Source organism: Protopterus annectens, chromosome 10.part0, assembly GCF_019279795.1.
Source record: "Protopterus annectens isolate FY-2018-M chromosome 10.part0, PAN1.0, whole genome shotgun sequence".
In the NCBI taxonomy this organism is placed as follows: Eukaryota; Metazoa; Chordata; order Ceratodontiformes; family Protopteridae; genus Protopterus; species Protopterus annectens.
The window spans coordinates 1,642,200,661-1,642,216,359 of NC_056744.1; the positions used below are offsets into that span (position 1 = coordinate 1,642,200,661).

At 38.2% G+C, this 15,699-nt stretch overlaps 1 protein-coding gene across 1 annotated transcript in view; it reads right to left on the reverse strand.

Annotated features, from left to right (window-relative positions):
* Positions 1-6,739: 6,739 nt before the first annotated feature.
* The window catches only part of LOC122813832 (vitamin K epoxide reductase complex subunit 1-like protein 1), a 74,297-nt gene continuing 65,337 nt past the window's right edge, over positions 6,740-15,699 (reverse strand). The window contains exon 3 of the mRNA XM_044086363.1: positions 6,740-11,116. Coding sequence (XP_043942298.1) covers positions 10,884-11,116 — 233 coding nt within the window. The 3' untranslated portion in view covers positions 6,740-10,883. The remainder of the gene's footprint in view (positions 11,117-15,699) is intronic.

A 15,699-nucleotide genomic window follows, 5' to 3' on the forward strand; every position in this document is an offset into this window, starting at 1 on the left:
ATGGCATTGTATAATGCCTCCTTGCTGCCCTTCCGCAGCTGTCTGGTATTCTGCGGCAGTTCTGATGTACTGCGCATGCGTATGCCTATGCAGTACATCAGAGCTGTGGGCAAAAGCAACGGAGAAAGCAAGATCTCCGTTGCTTTTTACAAACTGTTTTGCTATGTTAAATGGGTTTAACATAGCAAGACAACTTTAAAAAAAGCAACGGAGAATCTCCGTTCTTTTTTTAAAGCTGTCTCGCTATGTTAAACCCATTTAACATAGCGAGACAGTTTTGAAAAAAGCAACGGAGAAAGCAAGATCTCCGTTGCTTTTTTACAAACTGTCTCGCTATGTTAAACTCGTTTAACATAGCGAGACAGTGTGAAGCAACGGTGATCTTGCGTTCTCCGTTGCTGTAAAAAAAGAGTTATAGTAATGGAAAAAGTCCGGGCGACCGGACCTTTTTCCATTACTATAACTCTGATTTACAACGTGCACGCTGACCAATCAGCGTGCACGTTTTTGAATATTAATGGGGGGGTCGTTGTATAATGTACTTTTTACCATACTTATCAATTTTCCCATCCTTGTCAGAAAGTGTAGGATTGAAATTAACTAAATATTTAGCACCAGTAAGATTAACTAAAGTTATATCTCTTCAGTCAGGTTTGGGATGAGTGTATAAAAATTGAAAAGGCTGAGGAACCTTTTATAATCTATCTGCCTTTTTAGGGCTGAAGGCTATCAGGAAATTGCAGGAAGTGACACATACATCCCCTCCAATGCTGACAGCACTACAGTAATTGGTGAAGGCTCTGGAAATTCCACTCATAGTAATTTCTGTGGGAATGAGAAACCTCAGTATCCTCCCACTGAAAACTGGCATATTCTGGAAATAGTCACAGAGAAAGAGAACCACCACAAGGAGAATCATTTACCATGCTCTCCTCAGAATCTGAAATAGAAATCTGATGAGATAACCCTGCATCTGTCATTCATCTTCCATCCGTATTCAAAATCTTGGAAGTTCTTCACGAAAGGAGGCGTGCCTTTTTTCTTTTACTAGCAACCACCTTATAAGAAGGACCATTAGCCCAAATTAGACCTTAAGGCAGCTTCTTTTTGACAGGAAAATGAGTCCAACAGTATTGTTAAAGGCAGCAACAACATCCCCAGGGTTGGACACAACATTCTGACTAAATAGGGAAGAATTCCCTGCTCCCCCTCCCAGGGCTGACAAGAGTGGCTCTTCCTCGCCAACTGAAGGGACCCCAACAGCCGTAGAGGATGTGGCTAACCCCCGGTCCATAGTGGTTGCAGGTTCTGCACCAGAGGGATCCATGATAAAAAATGAGTGGTCTGAGGAACCATCTTTGGCCACAGTAGAATCACCCACCTGCAGCTGACCCAAATTGCTATCCAGCTGTGGTAGCAAAGGCTGTTTGCTTAACTTTCTTCTTTTTGTAGCTGGAAGAAGGACCAACCATGGGACTGGTAGTTTGTTCCATGGTCAAGTCAAAAATGGTGCCTCTTTTCTGTGGAAAACAAGCAGCTAAAATTTTAAAGTTGTAAAAAGTCACTTTTTCCTAATAAAAACACAGTAAAAATTACTTTTATAGACTTTGACTTCCCCAAAATGTGACATTTTCCTGAGAAAAAATAGTTTTCAATAGCTTTTATCAGCTTTTGAACTGACAAGAAAGAAAGTGTGCTCTCTTTTAAAAGTACAATTTAAGTCTCAAGACAGTCTGTTAAAACACAAACTACTAGTAGAAAAATGACTTTCCTAACCAGTAAAGTACAATTAAAAAATAAATATTTAAATGTGGAATGCTCATCCCCAAAGGAAACTTGCTTGCCCAGCACTGGAACAGCACAAGCAGACCGTCGATCCTCAAAAGCCTGCAAAGGATTGCTCTCTTTGGCAGCAGGAAAAGGAAAGCCCTGAAGGGTTTTGCACTCAAACCCGTCTTTTTATGCAACTCAGCTTGAGTTGCCTAATGATTTGAGTGCATGAAAGGTGCCCTGAACCTTTGGAAGCTGGCTGGCTGTTATGTCCTTGGCAGGATATAACCCATATAGCTAAGGCGACTGCAGCAGTGCTCGAGTATGATGAACATCACATGCATTTATGCACGGTTCTAAAAATGCGTTTGAGGAAACATGGTTTGGAAACAACCAAGGGCCCAAGTACACTTAATCCACCACTACTAGTCAGATGCATTTTCAATTAATGTGAGTTTTAAGGGATGAGAAGTTCACTGTTGTTCATGCCAAGTCTGTTTTCAATATAAGAATGTTGTTTTGTTTAGCAAATAGCCATCAGTGTGCGTGCTATAAAATTTGAAATAAAAAGTTTTACATTAAATCCAAATCACTGTAATCACTGTAAAAGTAGAGAAAATAATATGCAAACTGACAGGTTTGAACAGTGTTTATGGTAAATGGGGAGAGAAAGTCAAGTAATAGGACACTGGAACGGCTACGGGGGGAGCTGGTCTATGACCCTGCCTAGGGCCCCATTTAACTATGATCTGGCTCTGCCTAAGACCTACCTGCTATGGACCTGGTTCCTGAAACTTCATTACCAATAACTACCATCTCCATCTTGCATGTATCGTTAACAGTTGTACTGTCATGTACCCCCTGCATTCCAAACAGTCTGAGGTCATGAATTTAGCAAAACCAAGCACTAAACTCGTGAAGGTGAGTTGGTTTTCTCTGAAGCAGGAAGCTGCAGTGATCTTAATTTTACAACATACTTCCTCTGCCATCTCACAGCAGCAGCCAACAAAAAATGCTGGTTTTACGTACTTCAAAATGCCATGACCCAACAGATTACTCCTATTTGCTTCAATGTAACAATTTTCTTACTGGAATGACTATTGCTAAGTTAACCTACATTCTAAACACAATTAAGTCTTGCACAGTAGAACATTTCAATTATCTGCTGCTTCCACTTGGCTTGTCCCTATAATCTTGTGTGGACTATACTCTGCACAGATTTTTCATAATAATTACTATATGTAGATGAGATTTTATTGTGGGCGGCCACAGTGGTGCAGCGGTTAGCGTTGCCACCTCACAGCAAGAGGTTCTCCGGTTCGATCCTCGGCTGGGGTGCCTTCTGTGTGGAGTCTGCATGTCCTCCCTGTGGTCATGTGGGTTTCCTCCGGGTGCTCTGGTTTCCTCCCACATCCCAAAGACGGTGGATTGGACACTCTAAATTTGCCTTAGGTGTAAGTGTGTGTGTCTTCTGTGGAAGGTTGGGCGCCAGGCTGGCAATTCGACACCGTAAAACTCCACTGCCAAACATGAGCAGACAGATGATCCACTGTGGCGACCCCTAACTGAGAAAAGCCGGAAGAAGTAGTAGACGAGATTTTATTATACATGTTTATACACGGATGCTTCCAGTATATGTCTGCATTTTATCCATATATGCATTACATACTGTTCTTTCATATTTTTCTCACTGTAGTTTGTTATGATACGTCACAAATGTGATTAGACTATTGTAGATATTTACCTGTATTTTTGCTGCATGCCAGACCTATCTGAAAGAGATGTCTTTTGACAAGATTAATAAACAGTAATAACAAAACTTAAAAAGTAAATGTTCTTCTCCTTAAAAAAGTCTAGATGAAATTTGAGAATATGCTCCAGTTCCTTTACACGGAAGGATAAAGTTCTGACTACAACCCAAATGGCCCAGGTTTAAATACTAGACTGGATTCTGAACAACATACAAATAAATCTGACAAAGGCAACAAGGAGATTTTTTTAAACTAGACCCTTGGTGCCTTGATAAAGTCTGCATGGAGAAGAACTCAGCTGGGGCAGTTGCGAGTGGGAAGCCAACTTCAGCTCACTCATCCTGGTGTGTGGGCTGTGGTACAGTCTGTTGCAAAGCTGCCACCTTCTGGTGAAAAATGTTTACAGCATGCTTCACTATAAACTAGGGATGGGCCTTTAAAATTAGCCCAACTGTGCATATGTCTCAGCTCCAAGCACAGAAGCACTGCTGTCAGAGAATATTGGGCCCATGGCATCAATGACAATGGTTAGCATAATAATAATGATAAAAATTACTACTAATAATAATAATCATAATAATAACCCAAGCCTTCCATGAATAATAGCTCACTTGTACCTGGCTCTCACTCCCAGGACTGACAATAAAATGAGGTTTCTTGAAGGCATGTCTCACCTGAAAGACGAGATCCTTACATCATGTGGTAACATGTAATACTACGGTCTAAGTGGGCACAGGGAAATTAACAGGTCATTTGAGCACTCAGGGACTTGACGGTCAAGAACATTCATGAGAAAATGAATAAAGAAATGGGAATATACAGCTTCAGCAACCAAGAAAATACTTACCAATACTTACCAATGCTTAACATTTACCAATACTCAACAATAATTACCAATACTCAACAATAATTACCAATACTTAACAATATTTACCAATACTTACCAATGCTCAACAATAATTACCAATACTCAACAATAATTACCAATATTTAACAATATTTACCAATACTTACCAATGCTCAACAATAATTACCAATACTCAACAATAATTACCAATACTTAACAATATTTACCAATACTTAAAAGCTATTCTTTGAAAGATGTCTGTGTGTGACAGGCATGCCATTATCTAGCAGCAGTAGTACGACTGTGTAAAGTTTCTGTAATGTTGAAGTAAACACCAAGATTTCCATTACATGCCAGCAATTTAACTTATTTATTTAAAACACACAAAATGATAAGCAACCTGAAATCAGGACTGCTCGGCTCCAGTCTAAACCTGGGTTGCCAAGAAACAGATGAATTTGCACAAAACATAGCATGGTTATAAAATGACATAGCTGCTATAATATTAAAAAAAAGTGTATTATAAAAATAGTATACTGTAACAGTGCCATATTTACAAGTGTGCATATCACCTTGTTCATTTTTAAATGACAGAGTTCACTCTCTGAATTCTGAACGTGACACTCACAGCTTGTTTGTTGCTTTTTATACTAATTACAATATTATCACAAACTTGATTAACAAAAATATATTAAGTACAATTTTATAACAGATTTTTTTCATTTGCATAGACAAACAAAATCAGCATTAATAGAATATTTTTAAAAATGTGTACAATATCACAAAAAAAGAACACAAAGGTACTGTACAGGTGAGGCTTCACATTATACCACGTAGTAATGTTTGTATCGCTGCTTGTATTATACATTAAACAAATGGTACTCCAATGTAAATGAGTTTCAATAATCCTGAGATTTACTTTTGGTAAAAACACAAAACGTTATGCATCCAGCAAATGCCCGGCTAACTCACACCCCTGAATCTCCACCAAGACACACTCAAGACAAACCATGAATGCTTATAATCCATACTCTTCTGGGTGAGGATAAGTGACCATTTTCTGCTAACAAAGTCTAACTTTCTCTTATTCCTTTTTCAATATTTTTGTAGTGAGTTGAAAAAAATGTATTCTATAAATACAGATGGTGAAATAAAATAATAATGTAAGCCAAGAACCTATATATTTATATGTGTGTAGTATATATATATATATATATATATGTATATATATATATATATATATATATATATATATATATATATGTATATATGTATACACACACACACACACATACACATATATGGGTGCCCTTCAGAAAACCGGAATCTCACTTACTTGACTTTCATAACATCGAGCTGAGAAAACTGAAACTCAAAAGACCAACCACTTGGACCACCAACGTTTCACTAAAGGTAAGTAACTGGTTGGCCAGCATGTTGACCTTTGCCCCATACCTCCACTGTACTGCGATCTTGGAGTTGGAATATTTAGTTAGGGGTGTGTGGGGGCGCAGCCCCCTCACTTAGTGTGATGTGGGGGGTAAAGCCCCCCCCCCCCATGTGGGTGTGTTTTATTTCCATTTTGGTTTGTTTGTCGGGTTGGCCAATGGGTTACTTATCTTTAGTGAAATGTCATTGTTCCAAGCGGTTGGTGTTTTGGAGTTTTGGTTTTCTCGGCTCAATGTTATGAAAGTTGGGTAAGTGAGCTTTTGGGTTTATATGCACATGCATAATTAGTAAGGGGTATGGGGGTTCAGGGGATTTACCTCCCTGCAAAACATATGATTTTAATTTTTGTATTTGCAATCAATTTAGATTCCATCATTAACGATCACTGTGCTAATGTTAGTTGTTTTTAGTTTTCAGTAACTGATGAAATAATCACCTAAGTATATAAAAAACATTACCCAGTTACTTGCATTTTATCAGAGGGATGTGACTCCCAAATTCTACCGAGATAAGGCCAATTGTCACAGTTTATACAGAACTATTACATACAAGAAACTGATATAATTTATGTAGCAGGTGTACAAAGCATATTTAAATTAACTTTTGAAACGTCTAAGTTCAGACCTTGTGACCACTCATCTTTTTAATTTATTTAAGAATATGAAAGTCTCCAGGCATACAGGTCATATGCCCCATTTCTCTGTCACCCACCAGGAAGCATCACAAACACCCTAAGTATAACAAGTCACTACCAAACAAAAAAGGAGCTTTCTTACTGTTAAATACTGATATAATCTTAGTGTTCTTGGTGTGCAGTTTGGCAGCATATCCAAAACAGTATGAAATGCGAATATTTCTATATTTTAGTAAACGGTTCCCACTTTAGTAATATCAAACTCCCACTAATGATAATCTTTTCTTCTACATCACTGTTTTTCAGAAGCCCTTCTCAAAGCCATGCCTCGGTCAAATACAGCCTCAGAGTAAAGGACTACATGTTAGTGTTTAGAGGAGTTGAGCCACACCGTTCCTATAAAATCCAGAAGCAGATGTGGGTTCCACAGACTGGAATGCGTATGTCCAGTATACTTCAGAAAACACAACCGAAAGATTGGGTCATTTTTTTCAAATAATACTAATAATTATACAATAATACTAATAATTATACAATAATGTATCATTGTTATTCAAAAACGTGCACAGACTGGACAGCCCAACCAGCGTGCCCACTGTAAATCAAGCATATACCAACAGAAAAAAGTCTGGACGCTGAAGTACCATTAAGCGGCCAGACTTTTCTACTGGAATATGCTACAGAGGGCAGATCAAAATACTAGAAAGATCAGGTACATTCTGAAAAGCAAAAAAAAAGAGAAATGTACCCAATTTACCCTGTATTTCTGTGCTGCACCACCTTAAATCACAGCAGATTTTTGTACCCCTCAACTGTCCGGATCTTCACAGAATGTCCAGATTTTTCCTTGTAGTTTTGGTGTTTTCCACATTAAAAAAAAATCAGTTTTCTAGCAAGCCATTAGGGATTGAAGTCATTATATAATGACAGACATTTGAGATTTAGCATTCATATCCTTCAGAAATTGCACAACAACAGAAATCCTATACTTCAAGGAACTTTCTAAGTTTATAAGACCAATAAAAATCTGTGACTATTTCTGGACCTTTGTTCCACCCCCACTATATTGCATTTTGTCCAGGTTTCTAACATTAACACTGGGCTGGCAGGAACTGGACCCAAGAAACACCAACAGAGATTCTCTTTTGTCCGTTGCTTCTCTTGAACAGCACTAATGTACTGTGCAAGTGTGGGAACATAACTCCCATACGCATGCAAAGTACATCAGAAAATGCAGAAGAACAGAAAATAATATAAAAGAATGCTATGGCACCGTTATACAAAGACATTACTTAAAAAAGTAAGCAATTTTGTTCTTAAATAGTAACACTGTATAACTGCAATAACCCACCACCGGGTGTGGGTAATGCTAGTTACTCACACCCATTGGTGTGTTATTGCTAAAACATCTGTTGAATAAGTTCAGCCACAAAACTGTTAAGATTCTAAATTCCAATCCTAAACTACCATAATTGTTTGATCTTGTATAGTTCTAGTAGGCCACCCTGCTTCATCGTTGCTATATCTTCCTCTAAGCTTACAATGCTCAATGGCATTCTACAAGGCAGCTTTAGTGCCCATCTTGTTTGGAATGTTTGACAAAGATTAATTTCAAAACTCCTAGTCAATAAATATTATCGGGCAGCTGTGTGCATGTTTGTCACATGTAATGCTGGTGGTCTTGGGTTCAAATCCTAAATGACAGCAGACATTTTCCTTTATGCCCCTAAGTGTGTGTGTGTGTGTGTTTGTGAGTGTGTGAGTGTGTGTGTGTGTGTGTGTGTGTGTGTGTGTGTGTGTGTGTGTGTGTGTGTGTGTGTGTGTGTGTGTGTGTGTGTGTGATTTGACCTTAATCACCATGCTGAGTTTCTTAGCCAAAAATAAAAAGCTCTTAATGAAAAATTCAGAACCTGTCATTCCAGAAGCTCATTATTCCAGTGGCAGACATGTATGCAGGGAATGTTGGAGATCCTGGGTTTGAATCCCAACTGAAAGCTAGTACTTTCCTTTCACACTTCTGATTCTAACAATGCCTGAGCAGAAGGCTTTGTGTGTGTGTGTGTGTGTGTGTGTGTGTGTGTGTGTGTGTGTGTGTGTGTGTGTGTGTGTGAATTTGTAATTTGACCTTTTTACCTCCACTGAGAAGCATCTGCCCTTGAGTCAGACACCTGCAGAGACTCGTAACCCAAAAAGTGAAATATCAGGTCACTAGGACAGTCTTCCAAAAAAGTACTGTCAGGCATCACACCAGTCAAGCACTTCTGGTCAAACCAGTCATCCTCCACATTTCCTCTCCTCTTCTCTTTTTGGAATTCATTTCAGTGTGATCCTTTTAACTCTAGTCCACAAAAGAAAAAGAAGCTTTGTAGGAAGTCTGACCTTTCCCTTTTATGTTGACAAATGACAACCCACATTCCTTTACAGCCCTGGTTTCCAGCACCCTGACACATAAAGGTAAAGGATGATATGCTGGTTCTCAGCTTGCCAATGCCATCAGGTCAATATTTTTATACAATTTGCAGCCAAATTCATTACTCCATCTCTAAAACAAAATGCACATCAACAGTCACATTACAACCTTTTGATTGTATTTCCAGGGCAGGCATTTCCAATGAAATGTTTCTGGACTCTACAAATACTTTTTTTTTCTTTCCAAGGTACTTACCTAAAGCTATCCCTACTACAAATTCAATTTGTGTTTACTTCTTTAGTTCTTACATTTCCGCAAATTTATTTTAGTCAATGTGAACCATGAGTTGAGGAAAAGTTTACTTTTCCTATGAAAAAGTTATTTTTCCAATCTCCAATACTCCCAAACCAGCAAAAGCCTTTTGCAGCTAGAATACTGGAAATTACCTCAAGATTTCAAACTAAACAGTACACCTCTTTACCATGCGCTGCCCTGCTTTACTTCACATCTACTTCCACCTCCATTTTTATGAAGAAAGTCACTCAAGGCTGTGGGAAGGAACTTTACAAACGTCAATTACTAAACACAAACATTTTTAGTTGATTCAAGACATTCTCATCAATGGCTTAACTTTGAACCCAGCTGCAGCAACTTATATTGAATATAAACTGATCCTCCCTGCACCTACGGATAATAAAACAGTGACATCAGAGTTTGTCATAAAGGTAATGCAGGCAGCTTGCAGATCTCTAATGGCTGCAAGACATCATCAACTAAAACCTTCACTTGAGTTAGGGGAATTGTCCCTCTCCCCCCTTAATGTAAATGCTTCAACCACTACTCTAACTTCAGACTTACTTCACTCTGTTTGAACAAGGTCAAATTAAATGGCAAACAATGTGTGGCCTAGAATACGGTGTGTCACAGCAGCTATAATTATATCAATGCATTTGGTTCAAACAATAACTGAACTGGGGTCACCTTGGTTCTAGAACATGCAGAAGCATAGACACTGTATACATTGCCTCACAAAACTACTTTACAGCATATGAGGGTCACAACACACTAATTTTCAGCAAAACTGTGGTATACAGTGACGAGCCAGTTATTATTTTAGTACAAAAGGCCTTGGTTTGTCTTACTATTTTTTTTTTGTCGGGGGGGCACAGTCTTCAGAAACAATGTCATTTTCAAATCATCTGTACAGAAAGTAGAAAAATATTTTTGATGATTTCATCACAAGTAAAGTCAGACTGAATTTACTGATTACCCACGTAATCCAACAGGGCTGTAAGGGGAGCTAGAGGCTATCCTGACACTCAGTGGGCATAAGACATAGAAGCTGATAGTAAACAAGGTAAAAAAATCCACCAGCGAATGTACATATGCACGCACGCATGTATGCATACACACATGCAAACACACGCATGCCCGCATGCCACTTGATATGCAAACCTATACACTATTTATATGATCGTCAGTTTACCTACAACATGTCTTTAGCAAGTCGGAGAATACCACAACCCATGGTAAAAACCCTTATGGAACCAGGAAGGATGTACAGACTCCACAAAGAAGACCCCCAGCTGAGAATCAAACTAGAACCAAGAGCAATGAGGCAGCAATGCCGACCACTGTGCCAATGTGCTGCTCATTTCAAAATAAAAAGATATTTTATTGACTATCTCTGTTCTACACCTCAGTTTAAAGGCGTTAATTTAATTCTCTTCAACATCATATAAAACTTAAATGGGGGCTTTTGGTCACAGTGAGGACAAGTTTACTCAACTTTCTCATTCCCGCTAAGTTTTTTTTTTTTTTAATCACTGTTTCAGGCCCTGAGATGAACAAGTGACTGGCATTCAGTAGTAAAGTGCATACAGAAAGCACATGTTGTTTCAAGGGCTTAGTGTTCTGGAAAGTTCAGTTAGTACTCTAGAAAGTTCAGTTTGTACCCAAATGACAATCAGCAGCATTAGTGATGTAGTGTTCTGTACAGGTAACCAGTAAGTTCAGTCCAGTTCAGTTCTTCTTCTTCTGCTTCTCACCCTGATCCTTCTGGGTTTGGCCAGGGTAGGCAAGGCGCTTCCAATTCAGAAGAAATAGGATGAAATTCAGCACATACGTGGAGACGCAGATGACACAGAAATCATGAAGGACAAAGAAAAGGATATAAGCCAGGTACAAAGAACCAGCAATGGACACCACAGAAGTGAGCAACAGAGTAACAAAGGACACTGAACTTACGGTCTGTCCTGCAAGGGAAAGAAAGACATGTAAGGACCTTTGGAATTTGGCTATTTGATGAAATTTTCCTAATGTAACTGAAAAGTGTCTCCGTAAAATAAGAATCAATAGTATATCAGAAAAAAACATTTACTGAATGACAATACTGTTTTCTACAATGCACACTGTATTTTTATATTTTAAAAATTCAGTGCAGTATTTCACCAAATACAGTTAACTGCGCTTTCACATGATGGCAAATTACAGAATAAAGGCCATATAAAACATGATTTCTGAAAAAAAAAAAAACGTATACTACTAACTTCTATACATCTTCAAAGGACAATGAGTTAAGGATTAAGCTGTCTATATTCTATTTACGGGTCTATATTACAAGATCGAAACTTTAGTTAATAGAATAACTAAAGATCGATCTTGTAATATCGAAACCTGAAAATGTCGAACGGCCGTTTTAATCCAGGGAAACACTTCCCTTGGCTGCATCAAAAAAAAAAAAAAAAAAAAAAAAAAACTAAATCCTGAATCAAGTGGGGGGCTTCACCCCCACATCACCATTAACTAAATATACCAACTCTGAGATTACTCCAAATTGGAAAAAAGGGCATAATCCATATAACGGCCAAGGGAAGTGTTTCCCTGGGTTAAATCATCCGTTCGACATTTTCAGGTTTCAATATTACAGGATCGATCTTTAGTTATTCGATTAACTAAAGTTACGATCTTGTAATATAGACCCCTATTTACAAAGTATTTCAGTATTTGCAAGAACTTTAAAGCAGCAGCTCTTGACAGACAGGCCTGGTATGCTAAGGTCCCTGAGGTCACGAAGAGTCAGACTCAACTAAATGACAAGTGTAATATCACAGTGACCTCAGAACCTCCAAACTGTGAAGCAACGTTTCCATTACTGAACTGAATGTTGGACAATCTGATTCACAGATACTGCTGCAGGGAATGAACCCAAGACTGTTTTTTTTTTTTTGTTTTATTATTATTATTATTACTTTCATGCTCTTTTACAGACATATGGACTATTCATTTTACAGATATATGGACTATTCCTTTTACAGATATATGGACTATTATTTGGCCTTAAACCAAGGGAGAAAGCAAAATCCTGAAGAAGCACAGCTATATTTAATCATCTATTGCTCCACATAAAATCTTTCTCTATATCTGATAAAAAAAAAAATTCTACTTAAGCTTAAACTCTTGCCTCTAAGAATACCTAAAAATAACTGCTAATGTCATAGCATAACCAGTCTCTATCCTTATCAATAGATCAATAGCTGAATCCTATGTACTCTCAGCAAAAAATCATACATTATCCCTCTTCATAAAAATGGCATTTTTGCTGACATCTCCAACTTCTGGCTGATTGTGATATTAACACCTCTCTCAAACATTCATGAAAGAAGCATTCATAAACAACTCCTCCACTGTCTCCATCAAGACTGGCTGTTAACATTAATCCAACACAGTTTCCGCTCAGCAGACAGTAAGTACAATTACTGCCCGACAATCACTCACTGACACTATAAACAAACAATGGGGCTCAAAGAAACTTGCCCACCCCTTATTCCTTGACCTGCCAAAAGCCTTTTGATAAAAGTTCCTCACCCACAACTCATGTACAAAATGTCTCAACTTGGACTATCCCCTCCTTCATTTAAGTGGTTCAACAGCTGTTTAACTGACAGGCTCTGATCGGTTAAATGGCAGAATACTCTTTCTCCATATGTGCACATCTCGACTGGTGCACTCCAAGGCTCTACTTTTGTTCCCGTCCTCTTTAATATCTTTATCAGTGACCGCTACACCTCTGCACGTCCAGCCTCTCTTATACAACATGCTGATAATTCCACACTTCTACGTACATCTAATAACCTGCTCCAACTCCTCCAAATTACATACAAAGCTTTTTCCTCAGTTGAGAAATGGTTCCATAATGCCAGACCCAACTATTACCCAAACATAAAAAACAAAGTACCTGCTGTTTTTCCCTAAATCTGAGATGCCTGACAAAGTGAATTTCAAACTCTTTTCACAAAACAAAACTGAAATTGAAATAGTCTCTCATATAAAACTTCTTGGAGTTATTACCAACAATTTGGTCTGCACATCCAAAATAACATAAAAAAGACTAAACAAAAATTAGGAATGCTCTACAGGCATAAAAAACTTTCTTAGTAGCACCACCAAAACAACTCTTGCCACTAGCTATCTTCAACACCTGTCTTATACAGTGCAGCCATCCTAATGAACCTGCAGGTTACAGTTAAAAATAAGCTGGAGTTGTGATATAATAAGGCTTCAAACTTTGCCACCAGTAAACAAACAATACAATATCCACCGCTGTACTCTCCTTAAGGCATTGCATTGGCTCAAACTGCTTCACCATTACCTCCACACATTATTCATAAAGCCAATGACTTCCCTGGTTCTATTCCTGCTCTCCATTCTTATCAGCCTAATAGACTAGTTTGATCTAATGAACAACACTGTTTCTGCACACATAAACCCCACAAATCCTCTGGCCAAAGCCTCTACACATACTCAGTCACTGAAAAAACAGAATGTTATCCCACTGCAAACAGGATCTACCTCTAACCTCTCTGACTTCAAATCCCAACTGAAAGACCATCTAAATAAGACCTGGTTCAGTTCCTGCACAACCCCAGGCTGAATTAGTCCTTCTCTCCTCTCGCCTCCCTTCAGCATACTTCTTACGTTTTCCTTCTCTCTAAACATAATCAATCTAATACTTAGATAAACGACAATTTTGCGTAGGCTACGTTATCTAGTCATGTCTGCTCCAAAGTGTGTACTCAGTGTGTATAATATAATCTGTATGAACTGTAACTGAAGTTGTGAATTCTTTAAATACTGACAATGTTCTTTTTTCAGCATATCTATATACAAATATTTGCACACTGCATGTATAAGCTGAAATATTTTTTTCTCACTTAGTTAATATGCTATTGTTATGTATTAGGTTTTGCAATAACTTAATTTAACTGCAACCATATTACGTCAATGTGGGACTTTTCTACCTAGGCCTCCACTGAAAATGGAATATTATCCCAGTCAGACTTTTCCAGTAAAAAATAAAAAAAATTAGTGTACAGCTTTTATTGTTATCATAGTTCATAAAATAATGTGATGTGCAATTTTATGAACAGCAGAAGCATTTTCTCTCGATTAACAGTGTGGTGATATTGGCAGAAACACATTTCACAGTGGTACTGTACAGTGACTGATAAGGATGTCATGCTTGAAACAAAAAGTTTTTTTTTGAGCCTTGCCTTTAAAAATATTAATGTGCATTTCCACCCAGCTCTCAAGTATTTACATAGGATTTAGGAGAACTAATGACGGGTTGGTAGGGTGAAGTGGTATCCAGCGGTGGCAGAAATGTGACTCCAGCTGGCAAACGCAAACATAATGACTGAAGACATAACAATGATGTTTAATATCTATTGTTGTGGCGAGTTTCTTAGAAATCTTGCTTTTTTATCTTCAAGGGATACTTGTGCAGAACTTGACATCTGGATTACTGCACTGGAAGGAACTAAAGGTAAAGGTGTTAGAACATGGTAATAAAGCTAAGCTCTGGGGCAGGAAGGAAGATGTCATTTCCTGTTTTATGAACTGTGACACCACAGGCATGTGAGGCGGCTAAAAAAATCCAATATCAGGTACCAACAGCTAAAAAACATAACTGTCTTTTTAATTTCTTTGTCGTTTGGGTATCTAATACCATGATGGGAATGGACCCCATTCTTAAGTCAAAGTATGATTAAAGTTCATGAAATTAGTATTGTTTCAATCTTTGATGTTATCTAAAAGTGCTCTTCACAGCACCCACAATGTGCCCAGTAATGACTCCTTCTGCAGTTCATATGGGGTTACGTGGATTGGTAACATATCTAAATAAGATTGTAGATTTTTTTTTATAAGACCCGTTGCTCCTACTACTATTGGAACTGTTTGGGTATCTTTCTTCCACACTGCTCCCATTTCTGCCTGCAAATCCTGATATTTTATGACTTTGTGTCCCTCAGTACGTACGACACTGTAGTCACTGTGTGTAGTGATTTCAATGATCAATGCTACTTTGGTCTTCTTTTCATGGACCACTACATCTGGTTTTCTCGAATCTATCTTTTGAACTGTTGGTAATGGTAACTGTCCTATAAGAGATAGCTGTTAGACCTAAAATTATTTGGGGGGATCCCGTGAGAGACACTAACCAGAACTGAATCTGACTACTGGATCCACATCATGCCAAGTTCAAAGACCATTTAGCAACGTAAGTGCCACTCTTAATAGGCTGATGCATGAGGTCACAGAAAACATGATCTGCATTACTTCCTTATTTGTCCTTCAACGGAAAACTTAGCAACAGGATGATGTGCTACTTTTAGTGACCAACACACCGATTATATAGCCCTTTTTACTTTATAGCCCAAGGTTCTATTCTTTATGCCCTCTCAATTTCTGCCTTTAAATAACTCACTCACTATGGACTTCTACAAACTAAATGCCCTGCCTCATCCTGTCATCACTGCTGCTGAAGTGAGTACACTGA